Consider the following 27,196-nt stretch of genomic DNA (forward strand, 5'->3'; position numbering starts at 1 on the left):
GTTACACCAACTTGACTTAACAGACAATTCAATGATGTTGAAGGTAGCTAACATTCACCACCCCCTTACTATGTGCAAGACATCTCTCTAAACACTTTATATACGTTAACTCATTTAGTCTTCACAATGTCCCTATGAGGCAGGCACTATTCATATGCCCGTTCTCCGAATAACGAAACTGAAGCGTAGGGTGGTCAAACAACTCTCCCAAACATCCCACATACATCTTTATGTTAGAGAGGAGACTCAAACTCATACTACCTGGCTCCTAGAGCTCACGACACCATAATGCTGCTGTAAACCATATGCTGAAACCATAAATGTCTCCCAATATTACGTGAGCATAACACGAGCTTCATATCTGCTTACATGCGATTTAATCTGCCAGAAACACTAGGTGAATGCAGAAAACTGTAATGAGTTGAACTAAGCAGTGCAGGAATACACAAAACACACACATACCACACACACACACACCTCAACATCTCCAAGCTGCTTCAATTCACACATGTTGTGAGACACATCCACCTGTGTTACAACTGTCCCTCCCATTTCAGATCACCCTCCTTCCACCCCCTCACAGCAACTTATGAGCTGTAACCCTTCCAACACTGTTTTGGACTGAACTGTATTCCCACTAAATTCATATGTTGAAGCCCTAACCCCTAATGTGACTGTATTTGGAAATAGGCCTTTAAGGAAGTAACTAAGGTTAAATGAGGTCATAAGAGTGGCATCTTATTCCAGTATGACTGGTGTCCTTATAAGAAGAGGAAGGGACACCAAGGATGAATGTGCAAGAGGAAAGACCATGTTACGACACAGGGAGAAGGGGACCACATGCCAACCAAGGAGAGAGGCCTCTGGAGAAATCAACTCTGTAACATGATCTTGGACTTCCAGCCTCCAGAACTGTAAGAAATACATTTCTGTTGTGTAAGTCACCCAGTCTGTGGTATTTAGTTACGCAGCCCTAGCAAACTAATATACCAACACCACCAAATTACAAGCAGTCTTCAGATCCTTTTCGAGGTATAAGTGCCATATTTATCACAGTCTTTATGTATTTCTTAACCATTTAACATGTGTAGAACTGTGCTATTTTCATCAGGTTCCTATCTTTATTTAAAATGTGTCCCTGATGATGTTTCGAGTGCTGTGCCTCGACTCATTTTTCTCATAAGCCCTGTATTGTGCTGTTATGTTTTTTGGTGCCATTTTGCATAGTGGGGCAGTTTTTAGGAACGCATATGTCATGTTACAGCACAAGTGGCTGGACTTATAGATCTAAATGATCTATAGATCCTGAAGATAAAGCATCAAACATCATGTTTCTACAGCCTTCTTCAGGCACCCAAGAAGGGCAGGCACCAAGCTCAGATACATAGCATGTATGTGTATTTGTGTGGGTACATCTATAGAATACAATACCATATAGGTAAAAAAAGTTAAAGTATTTATATCTGGGTGGTAGGCTTTGGAGTGTTTTTTCCCCCAATTTTTTAATAAACATTACCTCTACATTTAAAAATTCTCTATAATCAAAGTTGACTGTAATGATTTTCATGATCCTGTTCCAAATCAGAAATAAATATCTTTTAACATAGACTAAACAACAATAAGAAATGGCATATAAATTCAAAAACTGGCAGACAAGAATTAAATAAGAACAGTAGGCCTTACTAAACTGTTATTCCTCCATATACTCTGTCCTTTTCATCCCTAGCCATGTTGAATCAAATTACTGGAAAAAATACAGAGCCTTGAGAAATTTAGGATTTAAAGAAAACTGACCAGCAGTACCTCAGATACAGACAGCTTGGCCAAAGCATGGCCTCTCTGATATTTTTAGCAAAAATCTGTTTTCCTTAATTAGCCAGTACACATGAATTAGAGGCCTAGCCATATACCATCAAGGAATGTGAGAGGCTTGATCTAAACGGAAAACCTGAGTTCACTTTTCACAGATGGTAGGTGTGGAGCAGAAAGAGGGGAAAAGGTTTCAAAAGCTTACTCAAGGCAGAAGAGTAAAGGGTCTATAGTTCAATTCATCAATCTTCAAAATTTCTATAGTGAAAGTGATACCGTCTTAATAATACTAACAACTTCAAAGAGGGCCTGACTGAGCTAACGAAACAGCACAGCATCAAGGCACTGTGTCCCAGAAATATTACAGATGGGCATACAGAACTGTTCTAGTGTTTCTATTATATAGTGACACTCTGAGCAATGGTGACTGTGCCTGGTATCATAAGACCATATTCTTTTTCTTGAAACTCTGACAGAACTGCTAATAGTATTGTAATCCTCAAGCAGGATTTAGCAAACTATGGCTGGCTGGCCACATCCAGCCTGCCATCTGTTTTCATATAGCCCATAAGTTAAAAACAGTTTTTAAACAGTTGAAAAAATTTTTTTAAGAATAATGCTTCAGGACACATGAAAATGATAAGTTCAAACTTCAATATCCATAATTAAAGTTTTATTGGAGCCCAGCCACATACATTTGCTTTGTCTCTGGCTGTTTTTGTTGAGACAATAGCTGAGTTGTAATTGTGACAAGGTTCATGTGACTGAAAATATTTCTTTTCTGGCCATTTACAGGAAAAGTTTGCTGCTCCCTGTTCCAAAGTTAAAACTGACCTCGATACAAGCCATAGATTTAAAACCATTTAAAATAGTCAAGAATAGTCTTGAACACCAAGATATTCACGGGCTCGACCAAATTTGAACAATAACTAGATGTGTAACTACATACCTTAAAAGTTGTTCATCGATCCAAGGACTGTTGTGTATTAATGGGAAATAATCACCATCACAACAGTAACAAAAGAACTCAGTCCTGTACTTTTCAAGAACTAAGAGGTTGTCCTTCAATTTTATGATTCATTTTTTCCAGACTCAGGATCAGCATCAATGAGTTGCTTATCATATATCCCAGTACTAAAAAAATGAAGATGCCATTTCTCTAGAAGATAAGACAATACTTTCTTATTCTCCCCTTCAAAAACTACATCGATCTTCAGGAGAACTTTGGTGCTAAACTTTGTAAATGATGTCATGATCTGATGGAAAAAATAATCAAAGCTGAATTTTCTCTTTGGCAAAATTTCACCCATCATCAGACTGTAGAATACATGGAAGATTCTAGAACAGTTTACAATAATTCATTTGGGTTTTTTTTGCAAACAGGTGGCGGGGTTTTAAAAACTTGTTGAATATATTCACCACACAATTTCCTGAGATCAAAGACCTAAACAGCCCTCTTCCCTCTCCCCACCCCCATCAATTATTAGGCTCCACTTTCCTACTGAGGTCATAAGACAGCATTGCTGACCTGTCCAAGTAAAACTGCTACCAAATAAAAATAGTGACTGAGTTGGTGGCATGAGGGTAACTAGTTAAGCCACTCTTTCCTCTTTGCTGAGTTATCCTTACTTCAGTGGAATCACAAATTAAGAATGTCACAGAGGGGCTCCTTTGCAGAAATAAAGTCACAATTCCAAAAGGGTCCCAGATTTCGGTCAATCTGCTGCCACTGAACAGAGCATCCAACTATGGCAGCGTGTGGGGTAGTTTTAATCAGCATCAACTCTAAAATGGAATTCCTAAAGAGAAGACAATCTTGGGCCCTCATCTTACAATAAGAGTCCACACGGAGCAAACTGCAACCCAAATAAATTACAGTTGACCCTTGAACGACATGGGTTTGAACTGCGCAGGTCCACTTATATGCAGATTTTTTTTCAACAGCAAATACTAAAGTACTGCCCTATCCAAGGTCGGGTGTATCTGCAAATGCAGAACCATGGATGCAGAAGAACCACAGATATGGAGGACGAAAAGGAAAATCACACGAGGATTTTCGACTGTTTGGAGGGTCGGCCCCTGACCCCTGCTGCTGTTCAGAGGTCGACTGTAGTACCAATCTGTGGAGTGTGAATACTCCTTGCCCTATACTTTCAGGTTAACATGTGAGAGATTTATCTGTCCAGTCAATTGGAGACTGATCAAATGAAAGCCATATATAATATGTACTCCTGATGCGTGCTATTAAATGTACTGCACAATATTCAACAATGATGAGCACGGGTGCCCTCAATGAGAGAGAAGCCACTTATTCTGAAAACTTTATTTTTTATTGCAAATATTATTTATTTTTATATTATCTTGATGCAGTTGTTGGAGGAGTAAAGCCAAACTTTAGTAGCGTCAAACTGTGATCCCCCAGCTAAATGGCTCCCACTTAGAACCAGTTTCCCCTAAAATGTCTCACATGCTATCTCATTTTTACAAATCCTTCACTCCCTCTTGAAAATCTCTATTTCAGTTGCCAATAAGGATTTAAATGCTTCTGGAAGAAACATTCGTCAAAACTAACACAGCTGTTGATGACTGACATCAGGCATGAAGGAAAAAAAAAAAAATCACATCCGTGTTTCAACACACTACTTGCTGAACAATTTCTACTTGGTCCATCTGCATTAAATGGGTGTGCCAAAAATTGGACACACCAGCAGATGGCTACCAGCACTGTTTGGCATGCCTACTGGTGCTGTTCTACACTGCCAAAAGACGAACTACGACTCCCCTGAAGGGATTCTATAGTTTCTAAAATAGTAACTTATGTAACAGAAAAACTATAGAATCTTTTCATTTGGGCTCTAGATCTACAAGCCCCAGATTTGTGCTGTCCTCCTTTCTAATTTGATTTTTTAGTACTTCTGAACAGCAGTCATCTCCTTTCAGAGATTAGTGGTTCTTTTTTTTTTTGAATTGGTTTATTTAAATTTTACAGAAACCTGATTAGATTTAAGTATGTAATTATAAGTTCAGTAACAATTCTACAAAAATGCACATACAATGCCAGAATTTCTTAAAAGTAACTAATATCATATTCTTGTTTTGCATTAAACATGTAAGACATGTCATGTCTTCCTTATGACAGATTAGTGCTTCTTAACCAGGCATGTGTTATCATATGTACTCAGGGTATTCCTTCCAAGGTAGATATGTCCAGACCCCACTTGGGTCACCACACTGGATCAGACATCATGGGGTGGAGCTTAGGCATGTGTATTTTGAAAAGCACACCAGATGGTTGTAAAGGGCATCCCTGGTTAAAAACAACTTTTCCAGATCGTTTTTTATACTGACAAGCAAATAACTATGACATACACATGTGTACACATAGACCAATATAATTCTGCTTAATTCCTCAGGGTGTTGTCTAAATGTTCTCCTTTGCAATCTTAGAGTTGTAGAAAAATCATTAAGTATTTTTTTTAATTTATTTATTTAATTAATTTATTTTTGGCTGAGTTGGGTCTTTGTTGCTGGGCGCGGGCTTTCTCTAGTTGCGTCAAGCGGGGGATACTCTTCGTTGCGGGGCACGGGCTTCTCCCTGTGGTGGCTTCTCTTGTTGAGGAGCACAGGCTCTAGGCGCATGGGCTTCAGTAGTTGTGGCACGCGGGCTCAGTAGTTGTGGCTCACGGGCTCTAGAGCGCAGGCTCAGTAGTTGTGGTGCACTAGTTGGGGGCTTAGTTGCTCCACGGCACGTGGGATCTTCCCGGACCAGGGAACGAACCTGTGTCCCCTGCATTGGCAGGCGGATTCTTAATCACTGCGCCACCAGGGAAGCCCCAAATCATTAAGTTTTAAAGTAACAGATCATGGAGACAGTAGTATTTTAGGAAAATTTTTTTTTTGTAGCAAATAAAATATCTATGAGTATGAGATAAAGAAGAGACCTGGGAGAGCAATTAGGATCGGGGCCATAGGAGTTGGCTTTACAAAGAACTAATGGAAGTCAGTGGATAATTGGGTTGAGTTTCCAGCTCTAACAGAATAGAGGCATAAAAATAGGAGAAAAGGGGAAGTCAGGAGTAGAAGCAAATCAGAGTTGCCTGGGGGAGACAGCAGAATGATGGCTCAAAAGAAACCTCTGCACTGGACACATGGCTTTGGAAGTTGGTGAGAGGAGAGAACTTCTACAGAGAGGGTGGAAGACAGGATGAGGAAAACAAAGGGTTAAGCTGGAGAAGTAGCCCATTAAAGACCCAGGGAAAATGTAGAATAAACAATGCAAACAAAGAAAGGCAAGAGTAAAACCTAGTGGCAACTCAGAAGCCAAGGAGGAAAAGAGTTTCAAAACAAAGTTCATGGGGCTTCCCCGGTGGTGCAGTGGTTAAGAATCTGCCTGCCAATGCAGGGAACACGGGTTCAAGCCCTGGTCCGGGAAGATCCCACATGCTGCAGAGGAACTAAGCCCGTGTGCCACAACTACTGAGCCTGCACTCTAGAGCCCGTGAGCCACAACTACTGAGCCCGTGTGCCACAACTATTGAAGCCCGCGTGCCTAGAGCCCGTGCTCCACAACAAGAGAAGCCACGGCAGCGAGAAGCCCGCCCACCGCAACAAAGAGTAGCCCCCGCTCGCCAAAACTAGAGAAAGACCGCACCCAGCAACAAAGACCCAACACAGCCAAAAATAAATAAATAAATAAATAAATGTATTAACCAAAAAAACAAAGTTCATCAACATAGTCTTCTGAAACAGAGAGGTCAAGGTCACCGGTATGGACTCAAGTTCTAGTCCCAGGAACCCTGCTGTGTGCCCTAGCACACAGCTGATCTTTCTCCTTTAATCTCTACTTCCTGTCCATACCAACCGTACAGCACACATATACGTTTAGTTTTTTAAATCCATCATGGAATTTAAAAACTAAAATATCTACACATATGCAGATATTCTGTCACATCTCATACAAAGCTTCTTGAGGGAAAAAATCACAGTCGATACTTTACACACCGTCCACCCGCAATGTGCCTTCACATCACCATGCCTCCAGCTATCATTTAGAAATAGTTTTAACTAAGTATTAACTATGACCATCCTGGTGATTGTGGTATGCAGATAAAGCCCAGCTAAATTCAGGGAGAAGACACATACACCAGTACAGTGTCAAGCCTTGCTATTCAAAGTGTGGCCAATGGACCAGTGGCATCACCTGGGAACTTGTTAAAAATGCAATTTCAGCTGCTATACCAGACCAACTGAATCAGAATCTGCATTTTAACAAGATCCAGGTGACCGACTCCTATGCATACTGGCCTAGAAACTGGTGTCAACTCAGTACAGTATGCAAAGGGAGAGCACTGGGTTACCAAAGAAGTTAGTTGGAGGAGGGAAAGATGGCACATGAGTTTCAGTGCACAGGCATGTGCTTAGATGCTACTTCGTCTGCTCAGACCTGCATCTCAGTGTTGGAGCCCAGGCCCTTTGCATATGTGGCACAACCAGGCCAACAAACAATTCCGGCTTTTGATCAGGAACCCAGATGCATAAATCCTTCTTCCATTAACTGCCCCTAAGTTCATTATAGGAAGGGCTTATGCAGATTCTATCTGCTAGGTTGTTTTTCCAGGCTTTATAAATATTCTGACCTCCTGAAGACCCTGTTTACGCTCCCCATACTTATCCAACCCTAGGATTTATATTATTCTGCGTCTCATTCGTTTCTCCCATAAAATTAGGTTCCCCTCTAGGCTTTAGATTGCAATTGCTAAAATACTTTTTCAGAATAATTGAAAGCTAAACCTGAAAATGCAACTTTAACCCCAAATGGAAAGAGCTACACCGACAGCATTGTTGTTTAAGTGACCAGGTGTCAGGGGAAAGTTCCCAAAGGAAAGAACCATTAGACAAAGGCACAGTCATATCTCAAAGGATGAAGACCAAATGGAGCAACAAGTCTCAAAGCAGAATCTTCCCTTCGTTGGGGATGCGCTCAACGCTTCAATATTTCTTTCTCTAACTTTCCTACAGATATACGTATTGAGTGTCACTATTTCAAAATATCTCTGTGCTCGAAGAGTTCTCTGTGGGTCTTTTATTATTTATAACAGCTTTATTGACTTATAATTTACACACCATGAAGTTCACATTTCAGAAATGGAAGAGACTTTCATTCCATCCCCCACTTCAAGCAATGCTTCATTAAACTCACCCAGGAATATAATACAGCCATTTCTTAAAACTCCAGAAAGACAGGCCATCATCACGACCCTCCGATAATATATCCTAGTATCTCAGCTTTTATCAGTGGAAAGAACATCTTGACTAATCCCCCTCTATGAAAATGCAAACTACAAAAGTCATGGCGTATGTTAAAGGTGGCTGATTGAAAATACCACGGTAGACCCTTGTAATCTGACTGCTGTGTTGAAACTCCATTAGGAAGCAAACCTCGTTTACTGCATCCAAAGTGGAAATCACAAATTCCAACAAACTACTACCCCCCAGTTCTTCATGGACTACTTTCTTCCACCAGATGGCTTTTGGGGGGCTGCTGCAGCCTGCACTGAGCTGTTATTTTTCACCTCAGGGATGGGATGAGTAACTTAGGCAGGTTTTTCTTTCAAAAAGAAAAACAGCAACTCACATGCTCTCACAGAACCTCTTCAGTGTGCTTGGCTTCTCCTGGTTGCGTCTTTGTCGGAACCAGCGTTGAATGCTGCGAACATCCCAGTCCAGCTGCTTGGAGAGGCCCTCCAATCTCTTTTCATCAGGATGCTATGAAACAAGGTACCAGGAAAATCATTTTCATCTTCACCATGAACAGATCTGCCCTTGTCTATACTGGAGATATCTGTTTTTCCTGTATTTTCTATCTGCTACTGAGATTTCTATATTGACCACTGAGGACCGAGGCCTTCCATCAGCAGCGTGAACGTAAACAACCACTTAGGACAAGAGAAGTTACTCATCATGAAACAACACTAAAAAATATGAATCTCACTCTAATGCTGGTACATCTTACAGCAACAAAGGTTCGACGGAACAGTCAGCTGGCCGCGTTAGCTCCACCAGCCTTCAAGGAAAGGAGTTAGGTGAAGGTGAATTTGCAAAAAGACATCACTCAAACATTTCACTTTCTAATGAAAAAATGCTGTACCCATTATCACATATCAGGATAACGCAGGACAGAAAAAAAGCATGGAATCATCCCCAAAAACCTCACCTTAGACTAAGGTATCAACTCCACTTACAAAACATGTTTTCTCTTCAGTCTCCCCTCTCCCTGGTTCTTCACACATTCCTCTTCTATTCCTTTCTTGGTCATCCTTTTGACCGGAACTCCCTCAAACTTTTTACAATGACTACGCATTACTTGAAGATGCAAACTTGGTAAAGGAGAAGGAGAAACTATCGATATTTACGCCTGCCATATGATGACACTACTCTGTCTCTCGCTCTCATTTCTATAACATAAGGAGATGACAGACCTAGGTTCAATTCCTTGTTCCAATGAATTCTCCGAGCCTCAGTTTCCTTACCTGTTCCAAAGAAGCCTATTGATCCACCTAAACGGTGGAATGTAAAAACGTATGCAAATCTCAGCACATGTTAGTTCTGTCCCTCCTCTCTCTTCGGTGTCTTAGAGAGCATCCCGCCCCCAATTACGTGAGGGCGACCTGCCGTACAACAAAACTAAACGGAGTTAGTTCTACTCCTTTATTTATTCGACCTTTGCTTTACAATTAAGGAGATGTTAATAATCAGAGGACAGAACCAAAAATGGGGTAGGGAAGGCAGGCCAAGCGGCTGTCGAGTCATAAGGGCGGAATACACATGGGACTCCTTTTTAAAGCCTCTCAAGAAATTCAGTGTCAGACACACAGGAAACACAGCAAATGGCCTTAATGTCATGATCGAGGTTATAAACTGTGCTGAGCTTGTGTCTGTAAAAGTTATTTGCGAACTTGCCGGGTGGCGTGTACTTTGAGGTGTTTTTCTTAGAAGTCACGACACCGTCTACACTCTCCTTCCGTGTCTCTCAATTAAAAATATGGGAGAGAGAAAAGGCACAGCCTACACTATACCTTGGCTATACCATATTCTTAAAGGAATTCATTTTTAATTTTCATTCATTTTCTAAGTCTATTCAATACGTAAAGCGTTCACATGGTCCACAAAATAAAAATTATCCCCAATTTCACCTTCCACTTTGTTCCTGTTCTCTCAGTTCCTACTCTCCCCTTCCTACCAGGTAACAGGCTATTCAATCTATTTCTTTCCAAAGTTATCTTACCAAACATAAACAAATTTGAATGTGCATTCTTATGTCTCCCCACCACCACCTTCACACAAATGGTTCTATTATTCTGGACTTCGGGTTTTTCACTTTACAATGTATCTTGGAACATTTCCACATCAAAATATTGGGAACGTCCTCCTTCTTTTGTAGAACCGTTAAGGACATGCCATAATTTACTTATCCACTCCACTATTAATGCACACTTAGGTAGCTTCCGAACTTCTACTACTAACAATGCTGCAATAAATAACCTTATCATGGGTTATTTTATACACATATAGAGAGAGATAAGTTCCTGTAAGTGAACGTTGGAGATGAAAGGGTCCATGCATTTGCAATTTTTTTAGATATTGAAAAATTACTATCACCAATGATTTTACCAATTCAGACTCTCACAAGCAAGAGTACCCATTTCCCAAAGCCTCATCAACAGAGTATGTTATTGGATTTTTCCATTTTTTTCTAGCCTGATATATAAAAAGTAGTATCTCAGTATATCTTTAATTTGATTTCCTCTCTTATGAAAGAAGGATATTTTCTTGTGTTTTAAAACCATCTGTATTTCCTCTTTAGAACAGTCTTTTCATATCTACTGCCCATATTTTTCTTGATCTGCTAGTAATTTGTTTATTGATTTGTAAAAGTTCTTCAGTTTTTAGAGTGATCAAACCTATATCTGTACCATAAACTGCATAGTATGTACTAATGTGTCACTTGAGTTTTAGAATTAGCTTATGGTGCATTTTGCTTGTGTTTTTTTACTTGCAGAAGTTTTTTTAAATCATGTTTGAATTTATCAATCTTTTCTGTTATACCTTCTGTATTTGTGGTCATAAGTAGAAAAGCATTCCCTACTCGGAAAATCCAAGAAATTCTCCTACATTTACAGCTTTGATTCTAATACATTTACAGTTTTGATTCTTACATTCAATCTTTAGTACATGTGGAATATATCCTGGTATACAGTGGGAGGTATGAATCTAATTTTAATTCTTTCCAAATGGCTACCCAGATAGGCCAGTACCATCATTCATGTTTTCTCCATGAGAAATCAAATCTATTCTCCCACCGTTCTATTATTCATGTGCCAGTACATATGGTCGGGTTACTCAGAAATCCTTATTTATTTTTCTACATGAACTTTAGAATTAGCTTGTCTAGTTTCAAAATAAACGGGAAAACAAGAAAACCTGTCGGTATTTATAATGAGATTATACCAAGTTCTTATACTAGCATAGGATGACTTGATATCTTTAACTGAATTTGTCTTTTGTGTCCTTCACAATGTTTGAAAATTTTCCTCACATACCTTGCACATCCTTGTTACATTGATTCCTAGGAATATCATCTTTTTTGATTTCTATTATAATTAAGAAATTTTCTTATATCTTCTAACTGCTTTTTGTGTGTGTGCATGTGTGTGTGTATGGTAACTAATTTTGTACTAACATTTTGTAATGTTTATGGTAGTTTTTCACTTGATTCCCTTAATTTTCCAGGTATACGGTCATGTAATAGGATATTACTAGAATGTAAGCTCTGTAAACAAAGGAAATTTTTTGTGTCTTTTTTCACCAGTACCTAGAATATAGTCGGGACTTAATAAATACCTCTCGAATGCATGAATAAATTGTCACATAGCATAGCTTTACCTCCTCCTTTCTAATTTTTATGCCTTTATTTTCCTTCTTTTATCTATTTGCTAATGAAATGTAAAACTAAGCACAATGTATAACAGTGTTTATAAGCATCCCTATCTGTTCCAGACTTTAGCAGGAATATCACAATGTTTTTCTCATTAAGAGGCCAGATTTGGAGCTGATATACAAGTGTATTTTTCATGTAAATGAAACCACCTATCCCTAGTTAGATTGTTTTATTTTAATCAAAATGATGTTAAATTTCAGAATCCATGGAAGTGATCATCTACTTTTTTTCTTTATGTCCATTAACATGATGAATTACAAAAACAGATGTTTTTAATATTGAATACAGGGAAGGCCTTGCATTCCTAGAGTAAGTCGTACTTGGTGATGATGAATTAATTCTTTTAATATGCTGCAAAGTTCAGTTTGTGATTTTTTTATTTGGGACTTTTCATCAATAATAATAATAATCACAATTGGTCTCTAGTCTTATTTTTTAGTGAGATACTTATCAGACTTTGAGATTACATAAAAATAGAATCGATGATTTTCTTAATTTTCTATACTTCGGTATAGTTTAAAATAGCATTTTATTATCTGTTCTTTAAGAGTGTTAGAATTTTCTTGTGATAACACACATATGTAGTTGGTAAATTATATTTTCCTAGAATAATTTTCATTTTATCCAAGTGTTTATATTTTATTTGCCATGTTAATAGTAATATATCCTTTTTATTTTCAATTTATGTGATTGTTGATTATGTTGTTAATTGCTATGTTGTTAACTTGTGCTTTGTTTTTTCTTGATTGGGTTAGCTGACTTTCTGTTAAAAAAAAAAGTAAACAGTTACCTCTGGATTAATTTTCAATACTACAGTTTTACTAACTCAATTTCTATGTTTATCTTTATTAATTTCTTCCTTCTGTTTGCCTTCATTTATTTTGTTGTTGTTTTTCCAATGTTTAAGTAAGTGGTTAAATATATATATATTTATATAAGTGGTTAAACTTATATATATAAGTTTTCATCTGAGCACTACCTTGGCATAGTACCATAGCATAGTAGTGCTTTCATCACTGTTCTCTAAATATTCTGAAATTTTATTTTTACACAAAAGTTGATTAAGAAAGCAAGAGTCTTTCTGTTTTCTGATTTCTCATATTAGTACACTGTGCCTATTCTTAAAATGTATTACCATTTTTTATATAATAAAAGCTCAATTTTTAAAATATTTAACAGGCACTTGAAAAGAAAGTATAGTCTCTATATTCAGAATACAGGGTTCTAAATGTACCTGTCAGGAGCTTCCCTGGTGGTGCAGTGGTTAAGAATCTGCCTGTCTATACAGGGGACACAGGTTGGAGCCCCGGTCCGGGAAGATCTCACATGCCACGGAGCAACTAAGCCTGTGCACCACACTGAGCCTGTGCTCTAGAGCCCACAAGCCACAACTACTGAGCCTGCGTGCCTCAACTACTGAAGCCCGTGCACCTAGAGCCTGTGCTCCACAACAAGAGAAGCCACCGCAATAAGAAGCCTGCACACCACAATGAAGAGAAGCCCCCGCTCACCACAACTAGATAAAGCCCACGCGCAGTAACACAGCCAAAAATAAATAAATAAAAATAAATTAATTTTTTTTTAATTTTTAAATTAAAAAAAATAAATGTACCTGTCAGATCTTCCTCATTAATTATGCTTCTTAGAATTAATTGCTATATTGTTTTATATTTTATATATTCTGTTTTATATTTTGATCTGTCATGACTGAGAGGTAAATTAAAATTTCTTACTATTAAATAATTTCTTCTTTTTTTATAAGTATATGGATATGCTGGTATTCAATGCATATATATTCATAACCATTTTATCTTCATTATGAATTGTATCCTTTGGCAATAAAAAGCCAATTCTTCATTTCACTTCATCCTTTTGGTCTACTTTCTTTATTATTTATATTTGCCTGTATACCTTTACTCATACTCTTATTTCTAATATCTGTAATTACTTTATCTGAAGCGGTCTCTTATAAACTATGTGACCCAAATCTGAATTATTTTTTTATTAGATGTTAAACCCATTTACATGCATTGATATAATTTATAAATTTGTTTATACTTACCTCACATTAATTATGTTTTCTGTTTTCATAATTTAATTTTTTTAAATTTTAACAAACCAAATATGGCTGATTTTCCTTTGTTTTTTGTGGGTAATTTTTATTCTAGTGGTTATCCATACAATCATAATACTCTTCTATTCATTTTCAGTCAATAAAAATTCCAAATGAGCAATATTTAAAACTAGCATATTTCCTCTTCCTTCCCCACCTACTATTAGTCAATAATTTTATCTCTCTTAGAGTTAACTCTTGTATTATTAAATATGCTTCTACCTCTATTACTCAGTTTGGCTGCTTAAACAGTTAAGCTTTGACTCCCAGCTACTAGAGCTTATGCAATTAGTGAATTTATTCTACCTCCAACCTTCCTTCCCTTGTCCTGCTCAGTTATTGTTACCTGTATCATTTCTACATTGTGAGAGCATATAATGCTTACATTCTGTTCTGTCATCCTAATCATCACATTTCTTTCTATCTTAGTTCTACAGTTTAAATGTATTCAAAACTTGCCAACATTCCCAGTAATCTCTTGGTCAGCTAAAATGAATGATTATAATAGTTTCTTCAAAAAAGGACTCACGGGAACAACTCCTCCAAATTTTTGCAAGTTCTAATCTTTTTGTCTTTAGCCTTTACACTATAAAAACAATTTACCTAAATATAAAATTCTTAGTTCCCATTTTCCTTGAAAATATTGGAAATGTTGTCCTATAGAATATTGCTACAGAGAAGACTAAAGCCATGCTGATATTTTCCTAGATAAATGATTTAATTTTTTGCTTGGCTGCTCAAGGAATTATTTCCTTTATATTTCAAGTCTATTTTTAATAATGTAAGTCTTGGCATAAACCTTCCTGGGTCAACTTTTACTACATTTTTATTAACATATTAATATAAATCTCCATTTATTTTAGGAAATTTTTCTTGATATCTCTCTCAATACTTACTCTACTTTGCTTTTCCTTAAGAGATTCCAATTATACATATGCTAGCTCTGCTTGGTCTATATATCTAATTATTTTTAGCTTTTTTTCATTTCATTTATTTCAGCTTTATTATTTCTATCTCCCATGTTCCCCACTGAGATTTCTGCAGTGTCTAGTGTTTCCTGTGTTCTTTCCAATTTTTTGTCATTTCTGTGATAGCTTCAGTACTTTTTTCCTGAACCAACTGGCTAACATTGCATCTCTTCCTGTTGACCAACTGCTTTTTTCTTTAGGTCTTGTATTTCTTTTTTTGTGATCCTCCTTACAGAGTTATTGCTTTTTTTTAAATTTATGGTAAAATATTTGATCTCAACTTTCAGTTGCCCTGTGGCCTCATTTTTCCAGTGATAATTTTTGTTAGTAAGCGATGCTACGAATTCTTTTTCTTGTCTTTGATGCTGTGTGTTTCTTCTTTATTACCCAACATTGAGTGAGTTGGATTGTCTCGATCAGCTCCAAGGAGGGTGCTTTTGTAGTTTAGCTGCCTCCAAGGTACACCGCCTCTGGAAAATGTGCCATCCACAAGGTTTTCTGTGTACTTCTTCCCCTTCCCTGAATTAAACTGAGTCTGGGAGAGCATCTGCCAGCCTTGCTCACCAGTTCCTGCACCTAGTGTTGCAAACAGTGATACAGCTTTGGTCTCACAATTAGGAGGTGTCATTTTTGCTGGCTTTCCTGAAATCTACCCCCACAGGGCCCTCCATCCACACTTCATGCTCATCCCTTCCTCCTACTTGGCTTCTGTCCAACCTCAACTGTTTTTGTTTAGCTTTTATATATATATTGAAATCTAGAGATATATATCTCTTAGTTTGCCAAAATTAAAGTTTGTGAGATTTTCCTTCTTTTTTTGTGTGTGTATATTTTTACTGTTGTGTTTTATAATTTTTCTCCATAGTTTTTTTCATTTCTTAAGATTTCCAAGGGAAAAAGTGAATAATTCTGACTTATATAGACATTTTTATACCAGAAAAACCTAGGTTAATTTTAATAAACATAACCCATACAAGGATGGAAAAGAAAAATAAAAAGCACTAGGCATAAGAGGAGAATGAGGAAAAACAAATTATAGGAAATCTGCATATAATTTTTAAAATACAGTATAATATACCAAATGCAGATTATGATGTGATAATCTCGTAATTCTCTAGATCATGAAACCTAGTTTCACAGCTGACATATATGTTTTTCCCTTAATGGCTCAAGAACTGATTTGATTGATTAGAAAATGAGGCTGTTGGGATTATAGATATAATATGTGCCAAAAGATAGATATATAAATCAACAGATAAACTGATTGATTCATTGATTTATATCTATCTCATTCCGATAACTCTGGATATAGCCAGTTACGAAACGTGAACTCAAAAACATTCACTCTAAAGAGAAACAGTCATTCCATTCATTTAAGTAAGTCTGACAACTCATAATCGCTGGTTCTTGGGGCCATCACAAGGCTACTGAATCAGGATCTCTAGAAATAGGATGCGGCAATCTACATTTACCTCTCAGGCACTCCTAATGTAAATGAAAGAATGGGAGCGCCTGGCCCAAATAAATGCTCCCTCATTAACTAACCGACTTACAGCCCACGGCCACAACACTAGGAAGCAGCAGAGACAATGTTCCAACATACCAGGGGTCTGCAACCCCTGGGCCATGGACCAGTACCAGTCCACGGCCTGTTAGGAACTGGGCCGCACAGCAGGAGGTGAGCGGCAGGCACGAGTGAAGCTTCATCTGTATTTACAGCCGCTCCCCGTCACTCGCATTACCGCCTGAGTTCCTCCTCCTGTCAGATCAGTGGCAGCATTAGATTCTCATAGTAGCGTGAATCCTACTGTGAACTGAGCGTGTGAGGGATCTAGGTTGCGTGTTCCTTATGAGAATCTAATGCCTGATGATCTGAGGTGGAGCTGAGGCAGTGATGTGAGTGCTGGGGAGTGGCTGCAAATACAGATTATCATTAGCAGAGAGGTTTGACTGCACAGAGGCCATAATAAATCAATTGCTTGCAGACTCATATCAAAACCCTATCAGTGAGTGGCAAGTGAAAATAAGCTCAGGGCTCCCACTGATTCTGCATTATGGTGAGTTGTATAATTATTTCATTATATATTACAATGTAAGAATAATAGAAATAAAGTTCACAATAAATGTAATGTGCTTGAATCATCCCAAAACCATTCCCCCCACTCCCAGTCTTCCATGAAACCGGTCCCTGGTGCCAAAAAAGTTGGGGATCACTGCAATATACTGCTCAGGTCTGAGTCAAAAACCAATGCTTTCAACTATTTTGCAAGAGAGGTAAGTTCTCTGAAATATTTATAAAATTTTAGGTTTACAGAGGGAAAAAAAAGAGTGAGAAAGACAAGCAGATGTTACCTCAAAAGAAAAGACTGCTGGAGAATATGAAGGAGTTCAAATTTATCAGCTAATTTCATAGATGAGAACTGCTCAGTCAGGGCGCATGACCAGTGAACTCACAAAGGGATCTGGATTCAGAAGGGCTTGCATGTGGGGTTTAAAGTTCTCTGGTTGCCATCTTGAAATTCTTGATAATTTTGTTATGGGAATGGTGTTTTGCTTATGAAGTCCATTGGGATAGGGGAGCATGTGTCAGGGGTTCGGAGTCTTGGCTCACACACAGTCCCGGCATTGCCCCCATATGAGTCTAGGTAACTTACTTCCCTGTCCCCCGCTACCCAGGGACCCCAGCTTTCCCCTTCCCACTCCTGCCTAGTGACTACTGCTGCCCTGGGTGCAAATACGGAAAGAGATGGGATTAGATATGCACACCCCACGGTGTCTCAGTGTGGGGTATAGGGATGCCACCTGCACCCTGGGCTGGCAGTGTCCCAGTGCGTTTGGTGGATGGCTCAGTGGGGACTAGCCTCTTGCTTACCCCAATCCAGGTACCTAGTGTGTCTTGGAGCAGAGACTGCAATACACTGGGAGGTCCCCTGTCCACCGTGGGTTGGGACAGTGGGCCCATGGAAAGGGGAGAGGCCTGTCTCAACTTCTACCCCGGCCAAAGAAGGGCAGACATGTTAGCCCAGGAGCTAGCAACTAGCCGCTGGCGACTAGCAGCAGCTAGTCAGCTGTGTGTGCATTAAATCACAGGGTGGCGTTCCTGGGTACCTGTCAGGATCTGCCCTTGCCTCTTGTGTATGCCTAAGGGGGCATGGCATTAAATACCAAATTAAAAAAAAATCTGGACAGGTCAAGAGAGAAAGAGACTGTGCAAGAAAGGAAAAAGCTTTCTATTTTTATGCCTTTAATGGCACTTTTTTGTGCTTTCTGAACAAGGGACCCTGCATTTTAGTTCTGCACTGGCCTCCAAAACTTACATAGCCAGTCCTGTAAGGAGTAGATTTTAAGGGTTTTCACACTTGAAAGATGATAACCATGCCCTTCTCCAAGGTGACCTGGAACCATGGCCAAGGCCAGAATGCTGGACGAGCACTGTTCAAAGTCTCCAAATCCTGCTACTTGTATTCTGGTCAACTGATCTGTTACTTTTTCATCTCACAACTAACACTGGAGAACTACAAAGAATTCAAGGAAAAATAGTTCCAGCTTTGGCTGCATTTATGTCCAAAACCTGAGGCTTCTGCTTTAATCGTGTAGAAACTTCCAAAAGAATCACCTTGGAAACCAAGAGAATATGATCATTAAAATTAGCTAGAAGCAAATATCCTCCAGAGCAGTCAACCTGCCTGCAAAATCCTTTCATTACCTTTATAGAGAAAATTTCCCCAGTAACCATAATAAACACAAAGCAAGGGAAATAAAATGTCCACTGCAGGATTTCTAAAGGGAGGTATACATTTGGGTAGAAAATTCATTTTTCATGCATTTAGAGTAGTTCACAAGGTAAATACAAATATGTTGTCATCACGTTAAAAAAAATGAACCTTGTAACTCCCTACACATCAGCTTTTCTAGAGGGGTAAAAGGTGTTTGCTGCAGTAAACTGATATATTAAATAAAAATGCAAGTTTCTTCTTAACATTTTCTTCCTTTAAACACTATAGGATATGAGCCCCTTCAGGTTAGAAACTGGCAATCTAAAATCATCTCACGTCTAGGAATAAACCTACCTAAGGAGAAAAAAGACACGTATGCAGAAAATTATAAGACACTGATGAAAGAAATTAAAGATGATACAAATAGATGGAGAGATATACCATGTTCTTGGATTGGAAGAATCAACATTGTGAGAATGACTCTACTACCCAAAGCAATCTACAGATTCAATGCAATCCCTATCAAACTACCACTGGCATTTTTCACAGAACTAGAACAAAAAATTTCACAATTTGTATGGAAACACAAAAGACCCCGAATAGCCAAAGCAATCTTGAGAACGAAAAATGGAGCTGGAGGAATCAGTCTCCCTGACTTCAGACTAAACTACAAAGCTACAGTAATCAAGACAGTATGGTACTGGCATAAAAACAGAAATATAGATCAATGGAACAGGATAGAAAGCCCAGAGATAAACCCACGCACATATGGTCACCTTATCTTTGATAAAGGAGGCAAGAATACACAGTGGAGAAAAGACAGCCTCTTCAATAAGTGGTGCTGGGAAAACTGGACAGCTTCATGTAAAAGTATGAAATTAGAACACTCCCTAACACCATACACAAAAATAAACTCAAAATGGATTAAAGACCTAAGTGTAAGGCCAGACACTATCAAATTCTTAGAGGAAAACACAGGCAGAACACTCTATGACATAAATCACAGCAAGATCCTTTTTGACCCACCTCCTAGAGAAATGGAAATAAAAACAAAAATAAACAAATGGGACCTAATGAAACTTCAAAGCTTTTGCACAGCAAAGGAAACCATAAACATGACCAAAAGACAACCCTCAGAATGGGAGAAAATATTTGCAAATGAAGCAACTGACAAAGGATTCATCTCCAAAATTTACAAGCAGCTCATGCAGCTCACTATCAAAAAAACAAAACAACCCAATCCAAAAATGGGCAAAAGACCTAAATAGACATTTCTCCAAAGAAGATATACAGACTGCCAACAAACACATGAAAGGATGCTCAACATCACTAATCATTAGAGAAATGCAAATCAAAACTACAATGAGATATCATCTCACACCAGTCAGAATGGCCATCGTCAAAAAATCTACAAACAATAAATGCTGTAGAGGGTGTGGAGAAAACGGAACCCTCTTGCACTGTTGGTGGGGACATAAATTGATACAGCCACTATGGAGAACAGTATGGAGGTTCCTTAAAAAACTAAAAATAGAACTACCATACGACCCAGCAATCCCACTGCTGGGCATATACCCTGAGAAAACCATAATTCAAGAAGAGTCATATAGCAAAATGTTCATTGCAGCTCTATTTACAATAGCCAGGACATGGAAGCAACCTAAGTGTCCATCAACAGATGAATGGATAAAGAAGATGTGGCACATATATACAATGGAATATTACTCAGCCATAAAAAGAAACAAAACTGAGTTATTTGTAGTGAGGTGGATGGACCTAGAGTCTGTCATACAGAGTGAAGTAAGTCAGAAAGAGAAAAACAAATACCATATGCTAACACATATATATGGAATCTAAGAAAAAAAAAAAAAGGTCATGAAGAACCTAGGAGCAAGATGGGAATAAAGACACAGACCTACTAAAGAATGGGCTTGAGGATATGGGGAGGGGGAAGGGTAAGCTGAGACAAAGTGAGACAGTGGCATGGACATATATACACTACCAAACGTAAAATAGATAGCTAGTGGGAAGCAGCCGCATAGCACAGGGAGATCAGCTCGGTGCTCTGTGACCACCTAGATGGGTGGGATAGGGAGGGCGGGAGGGAGGGAGACACAAGAGCGAAGAGATATGGGAACATATGTATATGTATAACTGATTCACTTTGTTATAAAGCAGAAACTAACACACCATTGTAAAGCAATTATACTCCAATAAAGATATTAAAAAAAAAGATGTTAAACCCCCCCAAAAATAAAAAATAAATAAAATCATCCCACAAAACTAAAATTCCATTTATTCTACTCTTTTTCCTAAAATTCCATTTATTCTACTCTTCTTCCTAGCAGAGATGTTAAGAACACCAGGTGCTTTCTTCCACTTTTCCAGGAAAAATACCATTTTTAAAAGAATAGAGGGGGAAACCCTAGAGAATCCTGGCAGAAACGAAGAACATAAAATAAACAAACATGTTTGAATATTTGAATTAACAGTCCTAAGACAAGAGAGAAGCAATACAAAATGTTAGCAATACAAATACCAAAAACGGAATAAAATTTGCTTAACATGGCCAAATCACATCTTAGAAGTCTGAGTAATTCTCCCAGAAAAATGAAAGTGGGAAAAGGAACACACGATACTTCTCATAGACTGTTATGCTCCTTTTCTTCTTTCTTGTCCACGAAAGGGTAAGACAAGAGAGAAATATGAGTAAGAATCAGCTTTTTGGATGCTGTGATTTGCTTAATTTTTTATGGCCTTAGCTTGAGGGTTTCTGACTTATGTCTTCCTCCCCTTTTTGTTCTTAAGGAAATACCAGCTGGCAGTGGATGGCGATCTTTCCCTCTGTCTTCCTCCCTGCCTCCTCTTCCCATTCCTGCTTTGGACTTTAACTCTCACCAGAGCGATCATCTCCTCTCCCGTTTTCTTTACAATGAATCTATACTTTATAACTCTCCTGACCCTCGCTCCTCATGTCTTCATATTGCAGCTCTTCTCTCCTTCCATTATTCCCTTTTGTTCACCCGCCTGTGTATCACAACTGCTAGAACATATGGACAATGTTATAAGCAAACCGGCGCTTTTTCTCACAATACATTAATTATATTCCTCAGCTCTCCCCAAAGTCCCATCCAACTGTTATACATACATACTGCTTCATGTCACGTGAGATTAAGAGGCACAGAATTAGACCAACCACCATCTAATCTAGACTGTGCCTCACAGACAAGCTCCTCACATCACCTTGGGAGTAAACAATCAGGTCTCAAACACACCCACGTGTATTTGGTTTCTACGCTTTTTGGTCTAGTCACGATGCCTGTGTGCTTTCCAAGAGGACACTTTCACACACGAGGCTAGTCAAATGTTAGTTCTCAAACCCAAGAGAGAAGGAACTGAATGATTTCAGATTGAGAACAGTGGTCATGACAATTCATATCCCAGAAAAGGACAATCATACCTTTGTAATTGCAGTAAAAACCTTTTCCAGAATGGCATTTGGCTGGGCTATTTGTGGTCCATTGGCCTGAATGTTGAGGGCTATGGCACATGGTTTGGCTACAAATCTAAAAAAAAAAAAAAAGACACAAGTTATTCTCTCTATAGATGTTCTTAATGTCATCAGTTAAACATTACTCAACTGTCCCAATAAAGTGTCGATAGGATTTTATGGGTAGACATTGTCAACATTCATATGTCAGTACCTTTAAAGCAGATTTAACTTTTTTTTTCCTCCTTTAATCTCGCAGCAGTAACAGTAAAAAAAAAATCCTTTTAAAATATTGAAACCTCCTGATACTCAAGTTCTAATGAGACTGAACAGATAGAAAGACTATCAAATGACAAATATAAATCTGCGTGAGATACATAAACCAAAAAACCACGATTTTGAAATGACAATTTACATTCTTCTTACTAACAAGTCATGTTATGTTTTTACTATAAGAAAGTGTTTACTAACCATCTGATTATACATACAGAAAGTATGCTTTTGATCAACCCTAGTCCAAAAATTCGCCATTTTTGTCTCTATGATCAAAGTGTGCTATGTTCAGACCCAATTCCTTAGGACGTCTTAAAATTCTCTATGCTTATTTGCTTCTTTCTCATAAACAATCATGAAAGGTGTCAAACAGCACGATGTCCCAGCCAAGCTGAAAAGTCTGAAATGGTTATAAGCATCAGCTACACCGCTTTTATTGTAAGCAAATGGTTATGTCAAGAAGAACAGGAAGACTTAGCTGCATTTCTGGCCGTGTTTGATGTATGAACGAGGCATGGGAGGGATGCAGGTAGAGGGCATGGGGCCCCAAAAGTATGATGATGTCTCTAAAACTTTTTTAAAAAGAAAAGCATTACAGTTGTTTTAGACTAAATGGTCCAGAAATAAGGTGCGATACATGTTCCTTTCTAGTAGTGACATTTAACTTTTTCTATAAATACAAATAATATAATAACATATGAAAGTATGATCCAAATTAATTTAATGTTGGCCAAAAGCAACTGATAAATATACAAAACAGGGGCTTCCCCAGTGGCGCAGTGGTTAAGAATCCGCCTGCCAATGCAGGGGACACGGGTTCGAGCTCTGGTCCGGGAAGATCCCACATGCCGCGGAGCAACTAAGCCCGTGCGCCACATCTACTGAAGCCCGCGCACCTAGAGCCCATGCTCCGCAACAAGAAGCCACCGCAATGAGAAGCCCGCACACCGCGATGAAGAGTAGCCCCCGCTCGCCACAACTAGAGAAAGCCCACGCGTAACAACAAAGGCCCAACGCAGCCAAAAATAAATAAATAAAAACAAATAAATTAAAAATACATATATACAAAACAGATCATGAGTAATTCTTAGATGAGGCTTCTTTAATAATAATGAATGAGTTAAAGAACAGTAGACAAGGGAGGAATTTTTTTTAAGGGGGACTAATGATGTTTACATACATGGTAACACATAATATCCCACTGGGTTCTATTTCAAGTAAAAGACAAAAAAATGTATTCCAACAGGAGAATGGAGAACTATACGTGCAAGCCTAAACCAGGAAAGATACACACAGAAAATGCAATATAAATCCTGTTTCACTGGGCTCTCTGGCACGAAGTTAGGAAGAATAAACACCCTTTCCTAGTATGTATATCTAGAAACTGGAATTTTCCTAAACTTTTGCATGCTCAGTTCTTCGTAACATAAAATTTTCTAAAACATGTTACCTATGCCCCTACCTTCTTAAAGAGAAGTGCAGTATTTTTTTAAATAAGTTTGGGTCTTCACTGTGAACAGTAATCGTGGAGCTATGGATGTAGCTAGTGGAAAGAAATAAAGTTTGATGGGCAATAAGCAGAAGAATGTACAGAACTTGTTCCCTTGACAAAGTTTCCTGCTTCATGGTTATCTGCCTCTTCATCATAAGGTATAATGCGGGGTGTGAAAAGACATGAGATCAGCAAAAGTTTTTTTTAAAAGGTAAAAATTAGCTTGGTATAAAAGCCAAAATCAACACTTCCAATGGTTGCCTTCTACTCTTCCCTGTTGGATTTCTCCCCAGCCCTCCCTCGTCTTCCCAATTCCCACAACTTCTGAAACACTGCATTCAAATTCCCTTTCGGAATTTGGCATCATCATCCTTGGAACAACCTCCTGTTCTAGTACATGGTCTGCTTTCTTCCTCTAAAGAGCGAAGAGTCTAAATGCAAAGGCTGATCACGTCATCTCTGAATATGCCATGACAGTGCCAGGCATACGCAGGAGAGGGTCAAGAAATCTGATCAACTGGCTATCTTCTGTAAATGTGTTTTCACTGTTGCCATCATTGTTGTGAGTACTGTGGACAAGTTAACAGACTATCGCTCTGTGTCCCACAACAATGCGCGGGCAGATGCTAGGAGAGTCAAGAAATTCACTCAACAGAATCTCTTCAAAACAACTTCCTCACCTTTGCTATCATCTCCCAGTAACATACAAAAGCATTCAAAAAGGTTCTTTTTTTTTTTAACATCTTTATTGGAGTATAATTGCTTTACAATGGTGTGTTAGTTTCTGCTTTACAACAAAATGACTCAGTTATATATATACATATGTTCCCATATCTCTTCCCTCTTGCGTCTCCCTCCCTCCCACCCTCCCTATCCCACCCCTCCAGGCAGTCACAAAGCACTGAGCTGATGTCCCTGTGCTATGCGGTTCTTTTAGTATGTTATACAATATAAGATTTTACACCTCACTCCTCCTCTTTTAAACTTCAGACCACTTTTTTGAAACTCTTCTCTAAATTTCCAGCACTAATAACAACAGCATCTTGAAGAAGGTATATCCCTTGGTCATCAAGCTTATGAAATTTTGATAATCAAAATTAACAAATATATATGATGCTCTGTAAACATTTTTTAAGCAGTGTCTAAAGGATAGGTGGGAATTATCTCTGCTACTGTCTGGCTACAGAGCCTTAGTTAGCTTCAGAAATTAATCTCTCTGTGCCCGATGTCCTCATATGTAAAAAATTATAATTACATAGGTACATAAGTTGTGTGTATATACAAACACACGTATATGTTAAAACACCATGTTACATGGTCTCTTTGTCTAAAATCTTTGACGGGAGCCATGTGTATGGTTTCCCACCACAGCATTTACACACCGTGACTCTCTGGGTCCAGCAACACACTAAGCTTCAGCTACGTTGTGTCAAGCCACGTGCCTTCAACAAGCTCTGAAAGTACCAAGCGAAAAAGAAGAGACCAGAAACCAAGACAGGCAACTGAAAAACACAAGGGTCATCAGGTAGAGTAACCACTTACCTCAGTTTACCCTCACAGTCTGGTTGTCCCAGCATCATTATTAATGGTACCACCTTTACTGACAAAAGCATCCCTGCTTGCTATTCTGCCACAATAATTTAAGTGTTCCCCATTTGGGCAATAAATTAGCAAGCCCCATCATCAAGCCTCAGACCTGAGTCCACACCAGCAATGCCTTCAGGTTCTGAGCCCATCCACACCTGGCCTTCTCTCAGGACCCAAACCTCCCCAGCTCCCCCATCAATCTCCACGGCCCTATAGGGTGGTGTGCCCACACTTATCACGGGAAGAGTTGCTATGTATATGTGTGTCCCTCTTCCCTGTGTGTGTGGTCTCTTTCGTGGAGGCTGGAATGACCTTAACGACACTTCCCATCTCCAGGGGACCCTAACACACCAACCCACTTACTCTCCCTCAACCAGATGAGGCAGGATTATCACTACCCGCACTTTGCAGAGAGGATCAGAGAGGCAAGTATCCTCTGCCTCCAGGGCAAGGGAAGCAGAGGACAGGATACTTCTTTCCCAGGAAGGTCAATGTTATCATCAGCTCCCCATCTTAATTTACTGGCCAAGCTAAGTCCCCAGTTCTGAGGATTTGTGGAGCGGGGTGGGGTGTGAGGAGTGACAGACAAATTTACCAGAATTTATCTCAGTGTAAAGGTTGAAGATGTCTGCAGTTTAAATGGTCCATGATGGGTATGTACAATAAATCAAACCACTTCAATGCTTTGAAAGAAGTTACTATGCCATAGAATATTTTTATAAAATGCCTGGCATACTGTGGGCACTCAATGAATACCTAATGAATGAATGAACAAATCAGCTAAAATACAATGGCAGGTACCCGTCCTCTTTTTTTCATAGGGGTTGTGCATTTTAACACCCTTAAATACCCACATCTACTCAGGGTCCTCATTTGGGACTCAGAGGGTAGGAGACTGATCACTCAAACTCGAGAAGCTGTTTCTATCATTTCCATTGTCCCTATAACGTCACAGCAGCCCTACCAACCTCTCCCTAGGCATTCTCTTTTCAACTTATCTAGCACAGACAGCCAAACGCTTAATTTCCAAGATTTAAAAAACTTCATACTGTACAGCACAGGGAACTCTACCTAATGCACTGTGGTAACCTAAATGGGAGGGAAGTACAAAAGGGAGGGGATATCTGTATTCGTATGGCTGACTCGTTCTGTTGTGCAGTGGAGGCTAACACGACGTTGCAAAGCAACCAGACTCCAATAAAAATTAATTAAAAAAATATTTCACAAGAGAGGCAGAAAACATTAATGTCAAATCCCAAATGAGAGAAGAAAGAAGATATAATTTTTATCTTCCTAAAAGTATTATATGATATATATACATAATATATGATATATATCTTATGTAAGATTATATGAAAATAAAAATTTTATTTGTTTATTCTCCAAAGAATTTGTGTATCACTGCTGGCATTTTTTTTTTTTTTAAAGAGAGCATATTAGACACCAAATAAAACTCATGACAAAACTACTGTAATTTTAACACCTACTGTCATGGTCCATTAGAGGAACGCTGGATTTTTTTTTTTCTCCAGTGCTGGCTCTAACAGAAGTAAGGTCACAAAAACTGTCTTTCACAAGGGTTGTCGTAGGAGAGAGAGAAACAGAATGAGATAGACAGAGGGTGGGGTAGAGTACCTACAAATATAATAGTTGAAAGGGAATATGTACTTTTGAGCTTTGATGATTGCCTCTACCAGGAAATGCTCACCTAATTACTTTTTTAATCAAAGGCAGCAACACCATCTTCGAAA

At 38.6% G+C, this 27,196-nt stretch overlaps 1 protein-coding gene across 2 annotated transcripts in view; it reads right to left on the bottom strand.

The window, feature by feature from the left end:
* The window catches only part of CERS6 (ceramide synthase 6), a gene marked incomplete at both ends in the record, with an annotated part of 316,660 nt that overhangs the window by 206,069 nt on the left and 83,395 nt on the right, over nucleotides 1-27,196 (bottom strand). For both annotated transcript variants that reach the window (XM_082658771.1, XM_082658770.1), the window contains 2 exons: nucleotides 8,444-8,574; nucleotides 22,064-22,169. In XM_082658771.1, coding sequence (XP_082514897.1) covers nucleotides 8,444-8,574; nucleotides 22,064-22,169 — 237 coding nt within the window. The remainder of the gene's footprint in view (nucleotides 1-8,443; nucleotides 8,575-22,063; nucleotides 22,170-27,196) is intronic.

Source organism: Grampus griseus (assembly GCF_964374135.1).
Source record: "Grampus griseus genome assembly, chromosome: 7".
NCBI lineage: Eukaryota > Metazoa > Chordata > Mammalia > Artiodactyla > Delphinidae > Grampus > Grampus griseus.